Below are 19,272 nucleotides of genomic sequence, written 5' to 3' on the forward strand. Positions count from 1 at the left end.
GGGAACAGAAAGGAGCCAGTATTACTGTAGTGTATAGTGAGGAAGAAAGGAGTAGGATATGAAATCAGAGTAGTAATGGGGGCAGATGGACTGTTCAGGGTCTTAAAGGAGCATCATAAATCACTAGGCTTTTATTCTGGTAAAAAAGAAAACCCACTAGAGGGATTTTGGGAGAGGAATGAAAGACCTGACTTACATTTAACAGGATCCCCTGGACAGCTGTCTAAGAAGACTAACAGAAGTGGCAACAAGGCTAGAAGCAGGAAGACTATTTACGAAGTGATGGCAGTCATCCAAGTAAAAGTTGACAGTAGCTTGGATCTGGGAGGTGACAGTGGAGGTGGTAAATACTTAATCAGGTTTGGATGTACTCTGAAGGTAAGGATGGAAATTGCTGACAGACTAGAAGTGGGAGTGAGGTAGAAGAAAAAAGAATGACTCCAAGGTTCTTGGCCTGAGCACCTGGAAGGGAGAGGAAAGACCGCAGGAGATGAAAGTCCAAGTGGGAAGGTGGGGGATCTGTTTAAAATTGAACATGTTACATTTGAGAAGCCAACAAGATGTCAGGTAGGCAAAAGGGATATACAAGTATGAAGCCGAGGAGAAAGGTCTGGGCTGGAGATACAGTTTGGAAGTTAACAATGTATAGACTGTATGCTTTTTGGGTAAGCAATTTAATATTAAGATATAAAGCCTGTGACGTTTTCTACACATATTTTCCCAATTTTAAAATGCTGAAATTTTTCTTCAGCCAATCTACTGAAGACTACTGATTAATAAATTATTTAGTATACACATGTTAAAAAAGATGCAAAACACAGAAGCCAGAAACCCAATTAGGGAGAAAGAAGTATACACAAACAACATCAAGGAGTAAAAGGTATGAAAAAGGAAGGTGGTGAAAGGAATCACTGAGACTTTTAGGCTATATGAGGTTTTTTTGTTTGTTTATTTGTTTTGTTTTTAAGATTTTATTTATTTATTTATTTGAGAGAGAGAGAGTACGAAGGTGCATATGAGCAGGTGGAGGGGCAGACACAACTAGACTCCCCACCGAATTGGGAGCCTGATGGGGCTGGATCCCAGGACATCTGAGCTGAAGGTTTAACCGACAGAGCCAGCCAGGTGCCCCTAGGCTATACAACTTTTAGGTTAAACACTGGCACACTGACATCATGGTACATACGTTACTTACAACCGGTCCTTGATATGTAGTTGATACTACCTAGGTTTAAGGGCACAAAATTCCAAATGAAGAGAGGTTTCGTTTAAATCGTATTCTAGATAGTGGATAAGAGAAGTTCCTAAGTAAATGGAACTGAGCCCTGTTTTTTCCAACTTTAATCTACCCTGCAGCTGACTATTAATCTTCCTGTGTCCATTCAACTGTGTTTTTACCTTCTAAGATGCGGTTTGGAATTACAGTTAATTTCCTTCATTTTATCTCCCCCATTAGAGTTCCTCATCTGTATCCAAAAAATGATTTAAGGAATAATTTTTAAAATTCTCCCAGTGCTTCTACACAACTAGTACTGTTATAGAAGCCTAAGGGAGAAATAAATTTCACCCAATAGATGCCAGCAAGCTCAGCAGCACTTGGGAAATTAATAGAAATGAAAACTCTCAGGTTCCACCCCAAACTTACTGAATCAGAAACTCTGGGGGTGGGGCCAAAAATCTGTGCCTTAACAAGCCCTCCCAGTGATTCTGATACATGCTAAACTCGGAGAACCTCTAGCTCAAAACATTAATGTTCAATTTTCTCAAGGAATACCAGTTGCAAAGTCTACTAACTATAATCCTTGAGTATAACAATCTTATTACTTTGCACTTTTGACTGCCTTATGTATCCAGCATTTAACCCCCATTCAATTTGTGAGTAGTTAAAAAAATCAGAAGTAACACCTCCCTCCGAGTTTCTAGAGAATGTTTTTCTTCATACTATGACACCAAGTTCTCAAAGCAACCTCTCTCTCTCTTTTCTTTCTTGTCCTCCCTACTCTATAGAAAAGGTAATTTTTTCAATCAGAATATTATATGTAACTTTCAAAGTAATTTTGTAGATGTCATGTCAAGTCACACTTCAGAACAAGAAACCCCCCCCCCAGAAGATTAGAGCTGACCCCTAAACAACATGGGGGTTAGGGTGCTAGACCCTACACAGTCAAAAATCCATATATAACTTTTGATTCCCCCAAACCATAACTGGACTGCTAATAGCCTACTGTTGAGTGGAAGCCTTACTGATAACATAAACAGTTGATTAACACATATTTTGTATGCTATATGTATTAAATACTGTATTCTTATGATAAAGTAAGCTAGAGAAAAGAGAATGCTAAGAAAATCACAAGGAAATATATCTACAGTACTATATTGTATTTATTTTAAAAAACCCACATAATAAATGGACCTGCACAGTTCAGACCCATGTTGTTCAAGGGTCAACTATATTTATCCAAGTGTATCAATTTTACAAGAAAGAAAAACTGAGGCCTATAGACATCACATGGCAAGCACATCCTAACAGAGGTGGACAGACGGACATCAAAGGATGACATTATCTCCAGCCTTCTCTACCTGGCCTGAGTCAAAATATCTTGTTTAACAAATTTAAATAAAGTAAGGCATTAGAATGATTGAAAGAGATACAGGATAATCTTCCTTTTCAACTGCTCTCTGGAAATTATTTTTATTTAATAAAAATTATTAAAATTATTAAATAATTATTTTAAAATATTTTATTTAATACATCATCAAAAACCATCATTGTGCGGCACCTGGGTGGCTCAGTGGGTTAAAGCCTCTGCCTTCAGCTCAGGTCATGGTCCCAGGGTCCTGGGATCGAGCCCTGCATCGGGCTCTCGGCTTGGCAGGGAGCCTGCTTCCTCCTCTCTCTCTGCCTGCCTCTCTGCCTCCTTGTGATCTTTGTCAAATAAATAAATAAAATCTTAAAAAAAAAATCATTGCTGTATGTATTTATTGGCAATACTTATGTCCTTTTCTCATTCCATGCTCTATCTACTAACTGGAAAAAAGGACCCTTGACATTATTAAGAATGCTATTCAGCTATCTAGTGACACGCCATGCCATGCCATGCCAGAGTCTTGTCCTCCACTGTCTTATCAGTTTAATATTAAGTTTCCCAGACATAAATCTCAAGACTGTTTGTAACTGTTTCATTCACATAATGTCGCAACTTTTCTGACCAACATTTATGTCCTCCTGGTTATACTCCATTCACCACAGAGACTGCCTGGAGAAAGCCAGAGTGCAGCTCCTTTGATACTTTGTGTTCCAAGCCGAAAACCATTTTAATTGTACTCTAATCTTACTTCACAAGGGTTTTGACGTAACTTACAAGCAACATACTGGTAATTAAATAAGTTAAAGGGAAATAAGTGCTGTGGAAGGTAGCACAGCCTTCCACATGGAAAGAATATGAGCTTTGGAGCCATGAAACCAGGTTAGAGTTTCAATTCTAGTCCTTACTTGCCTTCATTTTATAGGCTAGAAACCATAATATTAGTATACCACCTCATATTGTTGATATATGTATTTTTAGTTACCTTAAAATATAAACTCCTTAAGAATAGGGATAATGTTTTATTTATGTCTGCATTATATCATATTCACATAGGTGTTCATTAAATATTTATTTAACTAATATGATATATATATATATATTTTAAAGTAAGTTCTATGCCCAACATGGGACTCAAAATCACGACCCCAAGATCAAGAGTCGCACACTCTACCATTAAGCCAGTCAGGCACTCTTAATATGGAATAGATGTTAATGTGTCAGGTAAATTTCCTATCTAGTAGGTGCCCTTGCCTCCTGATCCCACTTCCCAAGTGCCCCCCCACCAACTACAAGCAGCTTACCTTTATGAAAAAACAAATCTGAGCTTGTTCAATTACATTTTAAAACCTTCCCAAGGCTTCCAGTCCCTGGAATTAAGGAGTAGTCCCTGACTAAACCAGAATTTATCTTATCCCAGACTGTCTCTTATAACTCAGACCTACCTCAGAATTACTAAAGCTCCTAGAATGTTCTTCCCATACCCCTAACAAGCTCCTCTTTAATAGGCTCACTCCAACAAGTCATTCTCAACTTAAAAGCACTTTTTCCATCAACCCTTATAGGGTTGTAACTGATCATAGCTCCTCAACCCTCAAGTAGCATTGTTAGATGTCCTGCCTCCCTAAGTTGATAATACCCTCAATTTACCAACTAATATTATAATGAAATGTTTAATCTGCTTTTCCAATTACCTGGTAAACTTTCTGAGAACAAGGATCACATCATATTGAGTTTTAAATCCACTTTTTACCAGTTACTGGCACATAAAAAGCCTTTAATTAGTATTACTTACTGAACATAAGGATAAACTCCTATGTCCTTAAAATTTACAGTTTCCAATCTGAGAATATCATCTGTTTATTTCCCTGTGTGCCTGTAAATAACTTTGGGAAAAACCCCATAGTTGCCTAATGGGTTAAAGATTCTGGGGCCTTATTCTGTACATACATTTATTATGACACAGAAAGCAAAATCAGAATTATTATTTTCAAAGAACAGAGAAAATATTTCAAAAGAACTTGCTATTTGGGGGGACCTGCTTTGTCTTGGCCTCATCCCTCATAAGTTACAATCACCAAACTGGATTTGATCCTCAGTTAAAACAAGCAGAGCAATGAATGATGAAAGAAAAAACTGAAGGAAGTTGCTTCCCAGCCTGGAATGCCATGTGGGACCAAAAGCTGACTGAAAGGAAGACCAGTAAGCCTGAATTCCTGACAGTATTGTAGAAGCACCATAACAGATCTGGATGGCTTACTGCTAATTTCCTACTACTTAAGGAAAATGACACCTCTAATTTGTTTGTATCATTGTTTTTTGTTTGTTTTTTTTTTTTTTTAAAGATTTTATTTATTTATTTGACAGAGAGAGAGATCACAAGTAGGCAGAGAGGCAGGCAGAGAGAGAGGAGGAAGCAGGCTCCCCGCGGAGCAGAGAGCCTGATGCGGGGCTCGATCCCAGGACCCTGAGATCACGACCTGAGCCGAAGGCAGCGGCTTAATCCACTGAGCCACCCAGGCGCCCCTGTATCATTGTTTTTTGGATACCTAGAGCAGGTGAACATGATTCCTCATTGACAGGAAAAGACAATACAAAGTTAGAAGAAAATTTATGAAAAAGTTTTTATTACCTAAGATAGGAGAGAGATATTTTCAAGACAGAACAAGCAGAAGCTACAGAGAAAAAGACACAAATGATTATATGAAATACCCCCTCCCCCAAATGTATGGCAAATAATGCCATAAACTATGACCCCCCCCAAAAAAAAAGACTGACAGAACATATGTGCAAAGAAAGCTAAAGGATTATACTGATAACATATCAAAGAGAACCAAAAAATTGGTAAGGAAAAAATCCAATAGGAAAATGAATAAAGACATGAATGAGCAATTCATAGAACTAAAAAATCCAAAGGACCAATTCATATATCAAATGATGCTCAGCTTCACAAAGTTAATGAAATGCAGAATTAAGCACCAAAAGAAACTTTTTACTCATCTTCTTGCCAAAAACAACAACAACAACAACAACAAATCACCAATAATAAGCTTGTGGGGGAAATACTCTTGGACTTAATGATGGCAATAAGAAATATACCAACATTTCTGAAAAATAATCTAGTGTTACTTATTAAAATTAAAATGGCATGTATTGTGTACAAGATACTCATTGCAATACGGTTCATGATAGACTAGAAACAACCAAGACATCTAAAATGAGCACAGATATGGTTTCAGATATCTACTGCTACATCCCAAACTTAATGCCTCAAAGCAATTATGTTATTTCTCATAATTATGTAGGCTGGCTGGGCAGGGTTGGCTTCATTTTGTTTGTCTGTTTTTGCTGGTTTCACCTCTGGTTCCTCTCTGGGTACATTCAACTAAAGAGTCAGCTGGGCTAGCAGATCCAAAGGAGTCCACTTTCATGTTTGTTGGTAAGTGCTGTCCACTGGATAGTCTTGGTTCACTTCCAAGAGACCTCTCTCTGATCCTCCTATAGGCTAGACCTATAGGCCAGCTTCCTTACATGGCAGTTGCAGGCAATCATCCCTGAAATGTCTCTTAAGGACTAACCTCTAGATCTCACATATCACTTCCACCACATTCACTGGTTAAAGCAAATCACAGGGTCAACCAAGACTCAAGAGACAGAGGAACAGATTATGCATCTAGAGAGAAGCAACAAAGCCATATTGCAAAGGGGAATGGATAAGGATGGAAGGACTTTATGATTGTTAATCATTAACCCCAGGTAGGTAGGGGTGTGTGCGTGTATGTGCATGTGCACACAATGGAATATTATACAGTCATTAAAAAAAACAAAGTGTAGAACATTTAATCTAGTATGTTATCATTTTTATGTGGGGAAATTATGTATACATTTCATCATATATATGTATGTTTATAAATCCTGGAAATACACTTAAAAATTAACTAATGAGGGTGCCTGGGTGGCTCAATGGGTTAAGGTCCCTGCCTTCAGCTCAGGTCATGGTCCCGGGGTCCTGGGATTAAGTCCCGCATCAGGCTCTCTGCTCAGCAGGGAGCCTGCTTCCCCTCACCCCCTGCCTGCCTCTCTGCCTACTTGTGATCTCTGTCTGTCAAATAAATAAATAAAATCTTTAAAAAAATTAACTAATGAAATACTGGGCCATGCAAAGCAGTCTGCATGCTGGCTAAGCATAAAGGGCACTAAAGGCATGTCAGGTAGGCCAGCAGAGCAGTGAGCCAACTAGCTGGAGGTGAGGATAAACTGGTGTTGGGTGGAGATCTGCACAGGGTCATAGGCCCAGTCAGGGGTTATAGATCCACAAAAAGGCACAGGCCAGTAGGCCCAGCAATCAATGACACGGGGTGGTAGAAGATGGTCTACATGGCAGGGAAAATGGTAACATGCTGAGGAAGCAACTCAAACAACTGGAAAAATGATAACTACACTAGGCTAATGTGAAGCCAAGTTTCCTACTGCCAGAGGAGACATTTATAAATGTGGAAGGGAAGAAGGTTAGAAAGAACCCTGGAGTATTAGACTGGAACTGAAAGGATAGGGACAAATTTATGGTTTAATAATACATACACCCAGGTACAGAAATAATTATGGAAAATATACATGTGTGTATTATATATGTCTGAGTATACAAACCATACTCAGAGTCATACATTTCCTAGTTCCAAAAGTAATGACACCCCAGTAACAATAAACACACTGAGCCTCTAAATCTTTGTTTTTAAATACCATCTTTTACAAAAGCAAACAACAATAACAAAGATCAAACAGGATTCCTTAGAGAAATGGCTGATTCCAGGGTTAGACCAGGCAAAGCACAGAATGAACAAGGAACAGCATGTTCTGCCAGAAATGCACAATGAATGAGATGGGAGCATGATAAACAGGCATAGGAGCCAGCTTGAAGGGGCTCCCACAGGCTAAATCAGGAACAATTTAGAGAGCAAAATAAATAATAATAGTAACAAATCACAAAAAATTAAATAAAATAGAAATTCATGAGTCCTTACAGATTTAAAAAACAAATAATTAAATGGGAGAGAAAGGAAAGTTCCACTTTATGATAAAATCCCAACTAATACAAGTAGAAGAAATAAGAACAGTATCATTTGGCAATCATCATAGAAGTGGTTAATTAAGGTGAGAGTCTTCACTGATACCCACATTAAGGCTAGTAATTAGAGATGTTTGATAAGAAACAAGATGCTGGCATAATTTTGGAATACCTCTCCACAAATACTGATCAAATACAAAAGGACACCAAAGTGACCGGTGATTTATTTATTTTAAAGATTTTATTTATTTGACAGAGAGCATGAGTGAGAGCTCACATGCGGGGGGAGGGGCAGAGGAAGGGGGAGGAACAGAGGGAGAGGGAGAAGGGAGAAGCAGGTTCTCTGCTGAGCAGAGAGCCTAACATGGGGCTTGATCCCAGGACCCTGGGATCATGACCTAAGCCAAAGGTAGACGCTTAACCCACTAAGCCACCCAAGTGCTTCTGATCAATGTTTTAATCACCAGCAATGACAAGGATGACATCATATGCTTCTGGACGCAAAGTGCTAAGAGCACAGACCCATTTCTGTGGTATTCCTGCCACAAATGCATGAAGTGACTGGAGTCAAGAGGGAATATTACACGAACCTACGTTGAGAATCATCCTATAGAATGTAGGGCCTTGTACCTTCAAAACCTGTCATGGACCCGAAAGAGGGAAAAATGAGGCTGAAGAAGTCTGAAGAAACATGATGACTAAATATAACATATATTCCTGGAATAAATCCTGGCCCAGAAAAGTAAGAGAAATTGTTCCAACCATTGATGAAATATGAGTAAGTTTCCTTGGACTAGGCAGTAGTGTTTGCATACCAACACTTATTTTCTGATTTAGAGGGGTTTATGTTGGTTACAGAAGATAGTGCCCTGCTTTTGAAAAAACAGACACTAGTGTTTATAGGTGTTGATATACCACGTCTGCTGCTTGCTCCAAAAGGTTCAGAAAAAAAGACTATAATAATGGGTATGTATGCATGTATTTTTATACAAATACACACACATATATGTAATGTATGTATGGAAACAGAAAGAAAGCAGGCAATAGAAGAAATGCAGTAAAATATTAACAATACTGAAATCTGAGGGAAGGAGGTATAGGAGTTCTTTGCCCTGTTCTGGCATCTTCCTGCAAGTCAGAGAAAGTCATCTTTTCTGTAAATCATCTTTTCTGCTTGAGGTCAGAAAACAGAATAAAAATCCTGGCTTAAAATGTTTATTTACAAACTTTCCTTTACAATACTCTGAGGGGATAGATTAAGGAGGACAATATATATGCTTATTTGGAGAAGAGCATCTCAATGTTTTTAAATGAAGTTCCTTTCTCTTCATGGATTTTCAACAGGCATTTTACAATTCAATGAAGAAAGGAATCTTGATTTACTTATCTTAAAGGTCCTAGCACCTAACACATTTATAATTTAGTCACTGTTATATACATGAACAGGAACTCCCAATATTGTTCTAATCAGAAAACAGTGACCTGGGTATCAAGAATTCTGCTACATGAAAAGGAAAAAACTATGTCAACTTAAAATATGTCTGACTGAGGACAGGAAAACATCAAGGATCACCTTTCTTAGGAACTTGAAGGAGGAATAGTATCTGCTCTATAGTCCTAAAAACAGAGGAGTGCATAACCAGCAGCAAAGGCCTTAACCTCAAGAATGGCAAACTGGGTGTACCTGAGTGGCTCAGTGGGTTAAAGCCTTGGCCTTCAGCTCAGGTCATAATCCCAGAGTCCTGGGATCAAGTCCCGCATTAGGCTCTCTGCTCAGTGGGGAGCCTGTTTCCCTTCCTCTCTCTCTGCCTGCCTCTGCCTACTTGTGATCTCTGTCTGTCAAATAAATGAAATCTTTAAAAAAAAAAAAAAGAAAGAATGGCAAACTGTTGAAAGTTTATGGTAAAAGCAAAACAAAACAAAACGACCAAAACAGAATAAAATGTTAAGAATACAACGAGGTTACATATAATGTATTTTTATCCCCAGGGGTACAAGTGAATACTGTTACGCTGAAAAAATAAATAAAATGGTAAAAAAAAAAAACCAAAAAAAAAACACCAGCTCAAGCAATAAATTATCACCAATGGCAAAAAAAAAAAAAAAAAAAAAAAGAATACAACGAGGTTTTTGGAGAAGACAGTTGACAGTGGAAATCATCTTTTAAAAAAATGTGAGGGCGCCTGGGTGGCTCAGTGGGTTAAGCCGCTGCCTTCGGCTCAGGTCACGATCTCAGGGTCCTGGGATCGAGTCCCACATCGGGCTCTCTGCTCAGCGGGGAGCCTGCTTCTCTCTCTCTCTCTCTCTGCCTGCCTCTCTATCTACTTGTGATCTCTCTCTGTCAAATAAATAAATAAAATCTTTAAAAAATGTGAGCGGCTCTGAGATGATCAGACTGAACTGTATCAAACTGCTGGTAAAACATATATCCTAAAAGATGAGCAATATTATTTTGTAATCTGAAGGAATACATTTTCACTACAGAGACAAACACTCTCCAAGACATTAGACAATTAAAATTATACTCAAAACTTAAAAAGCTGAATAGATTTCATATAACTCAATACCCTATCTTTCCTGAAGAATACACACATTTTAAAGAACATTTTATAAGTTGTTGTTCCCACTGAGGAACTATGAAAACAAAAAATTATACATGCCTGAAGATGTATATTAAGTTAACTATAATGAACTTCAGAACTGTTTTTTCTAAGGTTTCAACAACTACTGATTATTACATTGATAGTATATAATTCATGTGCTTTAGAAAACAAATGATATTAATACCTTATGAAATGAAAATCTATTCAAAGCATTATTAGAGAATTAAAAATTGCTATAACTATATTACGTCTTTTTCTTATAGAGGAATGTTAAGGTTGAATCTTCTCTAGCATATTACAAGTAAAACAACATTCAGCATTACTATAAATCAGAATCTGTATGGTTTTTAAATGGAGATTTAAAACTTTTTAGGACCATTGTAAGAACTGGATGAAATTATGTATATAAAGCCTTTAGTATGTTAGTACAAATACTCCTAAATGGCATTAAATGTATTTATTCTTATAGAAAAGATATGAAACAACCCCCAAATACAGTAAAGTGACTTCAAAACCTATTAGAGATGTCTGTAAGGGCAAATGGATAGGATCACAGCCAAAAACTAGACCGGCAAATTCAATGAGGACACCAATCACAATTTATTTATACTGTAGTCCCAGGATCTAACATAGTCCTGGCACACACAGTAAGCATTCAATAAAGGTTTACTGAAATGAAATAAGTATGAAAGTAAGTTATCTCAAAAGAAAAAAAAAAAAGGTAGTCTAAGACTGTCTGAAAAATAAACTTAAGAGTCCAGAAATTAGTATTCCCTAAGCAAATGACTTTGAGAAAGGAAATAAAATACATAAACATTTTTAAAACCATGCATAGCAACTCCTCTCAGACTGGTCTTTTAAATAACAATCAAGCCACTTTCAAATCTGTTTTGGAATATGTGTCACATATAAGTCTAATATTATAGAAAAGTATTTTAAAATTTCATCTAAATAAATGTATTCATCCTCAAAGAAGAAAAAAGCACCCAAAGCACTGAGGAATCTTTTCTAACTTCCATTCAAGGAGACTCAGATGAGTTTAATTCAAGTTCTTCCACCTATTTATATGTGAAAATTAGCTTGAACTTTTACTTACAAGTACAATGTAAATACACAGATTTTACTTTCACAAGTTCAACTGCACACTCCAGAAAAGAGGAAAGAAAGAAAATCAGGTCTCTCAAAAGTGGGCAGTGCCATAGAGTACAGAAGAGTAACTAAAAAAACTTTTGTCTCAGGAGCCACCTGTTAGAACTCAGCCTTATGGCATAATCTGCACGGTTTTGGAAAATTTTCATATTGAAAACTCAAAATTCCCAGTGCTGTTGGCAAGCGGAAAAAGTGTAATATGAAAATACAGTGCTATCTTCCCCACACTCCTTCCAAAAATAACAGGGATCAATAGACTTAAAAGAAAGAAAGAAAGAGACTCTTCCAAGTTATAGCCAATTACCTCACTCACATTTGGAAACTCATCAATTTTCTGAAAAGCAAAACCATACCTTTAATAATACACTCAACTCTGTACAGAGCTTGGCTTCTGAAAAAAGTCAGTAAAGTATACTTCCAGACAGCTGGAGCTACATCTCCTGGGCTTACTTCAAAATAAAATCTGTGAACGGTATGAAGTAACAAATCAAGTAATAGCTCCAAATCAAGTGCTAAAAGAAGGTTTTGAAAACAACCACAAAAATCAACATTAAACACATCTACCTTTCTTAACACAATGACTATATTTTTAGAAAAAAAATAAACCAAGGCTACCAATTTACATTACAGAACAGTTTACAGAATAGTAACAAAGAACTGCATTATGCAGAATAAAATTATTCTTAAGTTATTATTTACTTCCTATAGTGCCCTGGAAAGTGTTACCACCATGATGGCGTGTTACGAGCTACTGTCCAGTCACTGACAGTATTACAATTATTTTTTAATCTAATTTCTGGAAAGTTCTGCAGTTTGCCAGTTTAAAAAGCAAACTAAATTTAAAAAGAAAAAAAATGCCTACCCTCAAATCTGGAAATACACATTGAACATATTCACAGTTCATTTCTTTTTTAAACTAAGAAACAGTAAGGTCATAGGCACAAGTGTGTAACATCTATAGGTGGCTGATCTAAATCAGTAAAAAAGTCTCTTTGAAATTAACGACTTAACGTAGTATCTTACCAAATACAAGCTGACAGGATCTTTAAAAATCACTTTAACCACTAACAATGCAACACCTTTTTTTCCACATCATACACAAACACACACACACACACCGTAAATTAAGAACTAAATGTAAATCCAAAACACTAAAAATTATTTAAAGACGTAAAAACATACTGGAAATATTAGACCTTTGTTTTTAAATTCGTTTCTCAGATCTACTAGCAAAGCTATTCTGGAATGGATCTTCATTCCAATACAAGACTGTTTAATATGCCAATTCCGTGTGAACATAGCTTGTGAGACTAATTCTTAAAACCTCAGGAGATGCTTAATTACAGCTCTAGTTCCAATTTCCTGCGACTCAAACAGCAATGTACAGAATACAGCTTAAACACAGTTAAGAAGGGAGAGGAATGAAGGGCCAGGGAACGACCCATTCTTTTGTTTTGGTGTCAGAGGCTGCAAAAATAAAGGTCCATCAAAGCTATGGGTACCTATCCCCACCCATCCTAACGATGCAGAGCACTTTCACCCATCCGCTCAAGACCCTCTAGCCCACGAGATCCGCTGAACCCGTTGCTTTCCGTCTCAAAAAATGTGGGGCGGGGGTGGAGGTTGGGATATCTGGGATAGAGAAAGAGAGGGAGGACACGTATCTTTGAGGACAGAGGGACAAGGAGATGCATCTGGCTGGGGAGGATGGGACGCGCCACTGAGACTTGCAAATTCGCTGGGAGAAAAGCCCCACGGGACCGACGGAGGATGTTGCCTGTTCAGGGATGGGGACAGAGAGGGGTACAATCCTCCACAAAAGGAAGGAGACACATTACTGGGAAACCCGTGAGGGCGTGAACTAGGCAGCGCTGAACTCGGAGCCCAAAAAGGGTTGAGATAGCCTCATACACACTCGTATGGTGAAGCTAAGACTTACGGTTACTTCCCGGGCTGAGGGTAAGGGTCAGGTGGACCCCGCAGCTCTGCAGTTCTGCCACCGCCGTGGCCGCCTCTGCCTCTCGCGCGGAGCAGGTGACCTCAGGTACCCTCCCCGCCCCACCCACCCAGGCGGGCGCCCCCTCCTCGCTTGCCCGGGTGCGCCCGCCGGACAGAGGCTGCTGGGGCTGAGGGTGCGCACTAGAGGCCCGCGAGGAACGCTGCGTGAGACGGAGGCGCCCGCGACGAGACTCAGACTGGGCAAGCACCCCCCATCCCTCTCTGGCCGCCGCGCCGCCTCACTCAAGGGAGGGGAAGAGGGGGCGGTGGCTTTTGCCTCCGCCTCGCGGTCAAGTCCGGCTCATGCTCAAGCCTTGCGCGCGCGCACGCAGCCCGGGCCGCCCTCCTCCCCTCCCCCGCCGCCGGCTCAGCCGCTGGCGTGCCGGCCGCTGCCACCTCTGTCCTCGAGCCGCCGCCACCAACCCCAGACAGCCCGCAACCCCAGCGGGAAGCAGCAGGAACGGCAGCAGCTCGTCCGTCGACCCGGAAGCTCTTCCGCCGCCAACTACGACGCTGCAAGGGGTGTAAACCCGGAAGTGATTTCCTCGCCCCGGTAGCGGCGGGATGGAAAGGAAAAGCGTTTGAAGACTTGGAAACCCCTAATTTCGGGATAGGGTGGTATCGTGCTGAGGTGCGAGAAGAGGGAAAGACAATAAAGAACTAGTCCACAAGAGTTGCTCCGAGTCCGGAGACCCGGGCTTTTAAGGCGCGTTTTGGGAAGAGCGGCCGAACACGCCCAGAGACTTCTGGTGGCCACCAAGGGTTTTCCTGTCACAGGAAGTTAGGCCCGGCTGCTGGGAAACAGAAGGGAAGGAGGAATGAGAAAGCGGTGACGGCACCCCGCCCCGCAGGTGACTGTCCCACCCAGTAAGTTGAATGTAGCGGCCCGGGAGGTGCTCGGCCGCCCTCACGGGTGAGACGAGGAGGAGCGAGGACCAGACTCCAGCGAGAGAAAACAGAGGTGGGAGGCTGAACTATCTCTACATCTAGTTTCTCCAGGCAATTTATTTCTTACAAGTAGTAATAAAGAAGCCAAAGCCACTCTTGGGGTGGCAGCTCTTTGAGCAAAGAGCCGTGCGTGTCCTTTCTTGGTGGTAGACGTTGGTGGGTGATGGCAGAGGAAAAAACCTAGGCAGATTGTTTATTTTTGTCATTTCAGGGAAAGCGATTTACAACCTGTCATTCCAGATTAGCTCGCCTCTACACTTCTTTCCATCTTTTGAGGCTTTCTGGCCTTCTTTGCTTTTTATTCATAGTGGTTTGGTTCTTCTTCTTCTTCTTCTTCTTCTTCTTCTTCTTCTTCTTCTTCTTCTTCTTCTTTTTAATCTTCAAAAGAAATCTTTGATGTAGCTTGCCGGAATCTGGATCTCACTCCCATTCTCTTCTCACTCTGTTGGAAAGCTTGTGTGCCTTCACAGTTTGTTTGCATTCTCTCTGCATCTACAGTCTCCTAACTGCTTTGATAGCCTCATCTTATTTGGGGGAAATGCCAGAAATACAAATGTGTTTTCATAACAATATAAAAACAATTCACTCCATGACCTTTGCCCGTTAACCCCATGCTACTGTATTAGTTGGTTCTCTTAGATTGGGTTGCAGAACTACAGCAGCAGCTGATCTATAGCATATTTACATATGCTAAGCATGAAATCATGCTCCTTTAAATAACCTTGGTCTTCACTGTAGAATTTCATTTGGTTCCCAATGCCAGTATTACTTAGTTCCTTCTCTGTAAGCCAAATTCAGTGTAATTGCCTTCAAAAGCAATCTGAAGATTATTAAATGTCTTAAATTACAGAACAGAATGCCAATTAACAGAAAGCTTTTGAAAGTTATCAGTGACACCTGTTGACCTTGATAAGTGATGATTAGTAGAATTGGTTGAAGGGACAAGGAGAAAGCAAGCTAACATAGGAGTAGGACCAATGGCTCTTTCCTAATCTACTTTATTAATACTTCCTCTCTTTGTAGCAAAAGGATGAGATTTTTATGGTCAGCAAATCCCTGTAGAGGAATTCTTACATTTAGTCTCCATCTCTTCTTTTTAATGTCATAATGCTTTAAAATAGTGAATTGTTCTAGGAGAATGCAGAAGGATCAAGTAACTTAGCTACTTCGCCTCAGCTTTTTTTCCCTGTAAAATAGGGATGATAATGTCTACCTTCATCGGGTTTAGGGGGAATAAAATGAATTAATATATGGAAAGCACTTAGCATAGTGTCTAGCACATAATCACTGTAGGTGTTAGCTATTCACATTATTTTAGAAACAATAAATGTTATATTCAGAAAACAAAAGCAATAAAGACTTAAGGACAACCTGATAAAATCACGATGTGGACAGAAAAGTTTGTGGGTTTGACTTGGTTTGGTTATTAAAAGTTGACATGGGTTTTAAAAGATTGAGAAACATTGCTTAAGGATGGAAGATGGTAGATCATTTTCTGTCTCAGGAACATTTTATAGAGACCTAAGGTAATGTCCCATTTTTTTGGTTTTTACTTATGAAGACACATTCTGATCATTGGTGGTAATTTCTGTTAGCATGCACTTTGCAAACTGGTAAATCCTCTTGTCAACTTTGACTTGTGCTTATTAAATTTATAATACCCATATTCACATACAGAATCTTCTCTTTTTCTCTGGCGTAAAAGGCTTTAGTTTGTTCATCAGTACCCAACATAGCAAATGATTTTTCTGAAGCTATTATTTACTTTTTGTTAAACAGGACTGTATGGTATAGCAAAGAAATGTTAACAAGCCTGCCCCGTGGGGACTAAATGGCATTTGCACACCTCCCCTTTCCCAGTCGAAGTGATAACCAGATATTTCCCTACATATTTCCAAATGATGCCATGTAGGGTACCACCCCCAACTGAGAACCACTTCTGCATATTTGTAAGGTCTCATTGCTTGGAACATTATCATTTATGCCTAAGCATTTTTCAGAATAGAATGAGCCATAAGAAAATGCCACTTGGTCACTTGAACTATCTAAAACTTAGTCTAAACATAGACTAAGTTTAACTTCTAAGCTAACTTTAACTACCTTTCTCTATTATTTTTAGCTCGAGTTATTCTTTTCCAGTCCCTCTGTTGTGTTTTTGCCTTAGCAGTTTTGCCTTGGTATGTTAGTAGCTTTTATTCTTTTCCTAACTTAAGCCTTTGTTTTCTTCTTTCATGTCACAGGGAATACATATATTTCAAATATTCAAGTATGACTATTTCTTGAAAATCAATTCTTAGAATCTTTCAGGGATATGTTTACATTGAATGGTATAAAAACAAAATACTATAATCCTCATGGTTATGCCTTTTTTATTAATCATATTTATCTTTTAAAAGTTAAGTGTAGGGGTGCCTGGGTGGCTCAGTGGGTTAAAGCCTCTGCCTTCGGTCAGATCATGATCTGAGGTCAGGTCATGATCTCAGGGTCCTAGGATCAAGCCCCGCATCATCGCATCATCGGGCTTTCTGCTCAGCAGGGAGCCTGCTTCCTCCTCTCTCTGCCTGCTGCTCTGCCTACTTGTGATCTCTCTCTCTCTCAAATAAATAAATAAAAATTTTTTAAAAAAACTTATAGTATTTAATTTCTATACAATTAACTAGATTTCACTTCTCTACAAAGAATTCCAAAGTGCATAAAATGTGTATAAATTCATTATAGTAAAATGTTATCTACATTCTCTTTGAAGTAATCTGATATGGAATAGTCTTATCTATATTTTATATATATATAAAAAATTAAAATTTGAAAAATGACAAGTAATTATAAGAATAATTTAGATCTAAAAATTCTTCTAATAAAGAATGAAATAGGGGCGTCTGGGTGGCTCAATGGGTTAAAGCCTCTGCCTTCGGCTCTGGTCATGATCCCAGGGTCCTGGGATCCATCCCCGCATCAGGCCTCTGCTCAGCACGGAGTCTACTTCCCTTCCTCTCTCTCTGCCTGCCTCTCTGCCTACTTGTGATCTCTCTCTCTGTGTCAAATAAATAAATAAAATCTTAAAAAAAAAAGTGTACTGTGCAGTACTAAATATTCCAGAGAAATGATGAGTATTAACAAAGCATTTTGCCAGATTTTTTTTTAAATGTAAGTTAACCAGCACAGAAATTGATTGCTTTAAATTGTGGTTAGAAAACTAAAGATTACTCAATTTTTCTTTTAGGTGCTTAATAGAAAAAAGGTTATGTGCTACATATGTTATAGGGTGTATTCACAATACAATTTTTTTTTTTTTTTAAGCAAGGTAGGTAGTGCTTGAAATACAAATGCTTGTTATAAGTTCCTCAGTGGAAACTTAAAATCAGTCTGGGGGGAAAGTGTGTGTGTGTGTGTGTGTGTGTGAGTGAAATACATACTTGGAAGAAAATGCTGGAGTTATCTAGGGGATTGACAATGGAAGTAGAAAATATTCTCAAGTCAACATTGAAAGATTTCATCCACTTACCACAAGTTTTTGACTGTGCTAGGCATTGCCAAGGAATATTATAAGGTATACTTTAGCTTATCCAAATGTCAAATATCAAGGTTCTTTCTAAAGATTTTGGAAATAATGTCAATGGCAGCTGCCTATTTTCAGCTTCCAGACTATTAACAATATGACATTTACTTGTGTCATGTATGGAAAATAAGTGTAGTATTTAGGTCTTATTTGCTTAGTATTTAGAAGATATTTTATAATCATATCCCTTTTTCTTTTTTTTAGGTCCAAAAGGCAGATTCTTATGCAGTTCAGACATACAAAAGTATGTATCTCCATTAAAATTTTTTTACCTTTCACAGAAAAGGAAAAAAGGACCAAGAGGAAATCTTAAAATTATAAGTTAAGGTTTTGAGTAGTTCAGGATTAAGATAGTCATCTCTGGTTTTCCTTTTGGGTAGTATATCTATTCCAAGATAGAAAAATAAACATGTTATTTTTAAAATTGTTTTTCAAAGTGATTATGCTAATTATGTATCTTTTAATATTGCAGAGGATTTCTGTGTTTGTTTTGTAAAGCAATGGGAAATCCAGAAAACATAGAAGATGCATATGTTGCTGTTATTCGTCCAAAGAATACCGCCAGTCTCAATTCTCGGGAATACAGAGCTAAGTCATATGAAGTAAGAACAATTTACTGACATTTGATTTGCTACCACTGAATGTCATTTTCATTTACATTTCTTATCATCTCCTCTAAATTCTTGTTGACAACCTAGATCTTGAAAAGATAGAATTGACGCTCCTACATCTCTGCCCATCACGAAGTCTTTTTGTCTGTTACATGCTTTTTGACCATTTTTCTATTGATTAATAGGTATAAATTATTAGACATTAAAAGATAGTCACTTGAGTTTTCCTTATAACATATAGATTCAGTTTTTAGTACGATTTATGAAATGGCTCTCAAAAATTAAAGTTGCAGAAGTCAGCTCATTTCAAATTCAATGTAAATATTGTTCTTGGCTGTTTCCCTAAAGAACTCTTTTTTATAGTGCATTTTAAAATATCTTTTTACCTTTAATTAAAGTTTCAGACAATTAAGGTACTTCTCTGTAGTCCCGAATTGTATTAATTATATTAGAAAACATGATTGAAGCCAAAAAACCCCCCAAAACCCTAAAACAAAATTATCTTATCTATAACAGATTCCAAGCATCATAGAATACTGCTAATCTAACCTACCTCCAACTAATTTCTCTAGCACTTTGCTCAAATTGCTTTTTAAGGTTAGTTATCAAAAACCTATTAAAAGATACTGCAGAGGCTCTCAGGATGCTACTGCTTCAGCAGTGCTCTGGGTTACTAGTTCTCAATCCTGGCTGCACTGTGGAATCATCTGAGAACTTTAAAACTTCCAGTACCAGGGCCCCACTCACTAGACATTGC

At 38.5% G+C, this 19,272-nt stretch overlaps 2 protein-coding genes across 4 annotated transcripts in view; one reads left to right on the forward strand and one right to left on the reverse strand.

The window, feature by feature from the left end:
- ANKIB1 (ankyrin repeat and IBR domain containing 1) overlaps window positions 1-13,850 on the reverse strand; it is a 154,175-nt gene extending 140,325 nt beyond the window's left edge. Inside the window, exons 1-2 of one of the 3 annotated variants that reach the window (XM_046021412.1) lie at window positions 13,342-13,849; window positions 11,756-11,865 (exon numbers count right to left, since the gene is read on the reverse strand). The gene's annotated coding sequence lies outside the window, so the exon portion shown is untranslated. Of the gene's footprint in view, window positions 1-11,755; window positions 11,866-13,341 lie in introns of all 3 variants that reach the window. The other 2 variants (XM_046021413.1, XM_046021411.1) reach the window with 2 other exon arrangements.
- Window positions 13,851-13,964: 114 nt separating this feature from the next.
- Window positions 13,965-19,272, forward strand: part of KRIT1 (KRIT1 ankyrin repeat containing) — a 38,245-nt gene continuing 32,937 nt past the window's right edge. Inside the window, exons 1-3 of the mRNA XM_046021414.1 lie at window positions 13,965-14,361; window positions 18,109-18,148; window positions 18,377-18,506. Of these exons, the coding sequence (XP_045877370.1) occupies window positions 18,405-18,506 (102 nt within the window). The 5' untranslated portion in view covers window positions 13,965-14,361; window positions 18,109-18,148; window positions 18,377-18,404. The remainder of the gene's footprint in view (window positions 14,362-18,108; window positions 18,149-18,376; window positions 18,507-19,272) is intronic.

This window comes from Meles meles, chromosome 10, assembly GCF_922984935.1.
Source record: "Meles meles chromosome 10, mMelMel3.1 paternal haplotype, whole genome shotgun sequence".
Taxonomy (NCBI): Eukaryota; Metazoa; Chordata; class Mammalia; order Carnivora; family Mustelidae; genus Meles; species Meles meles.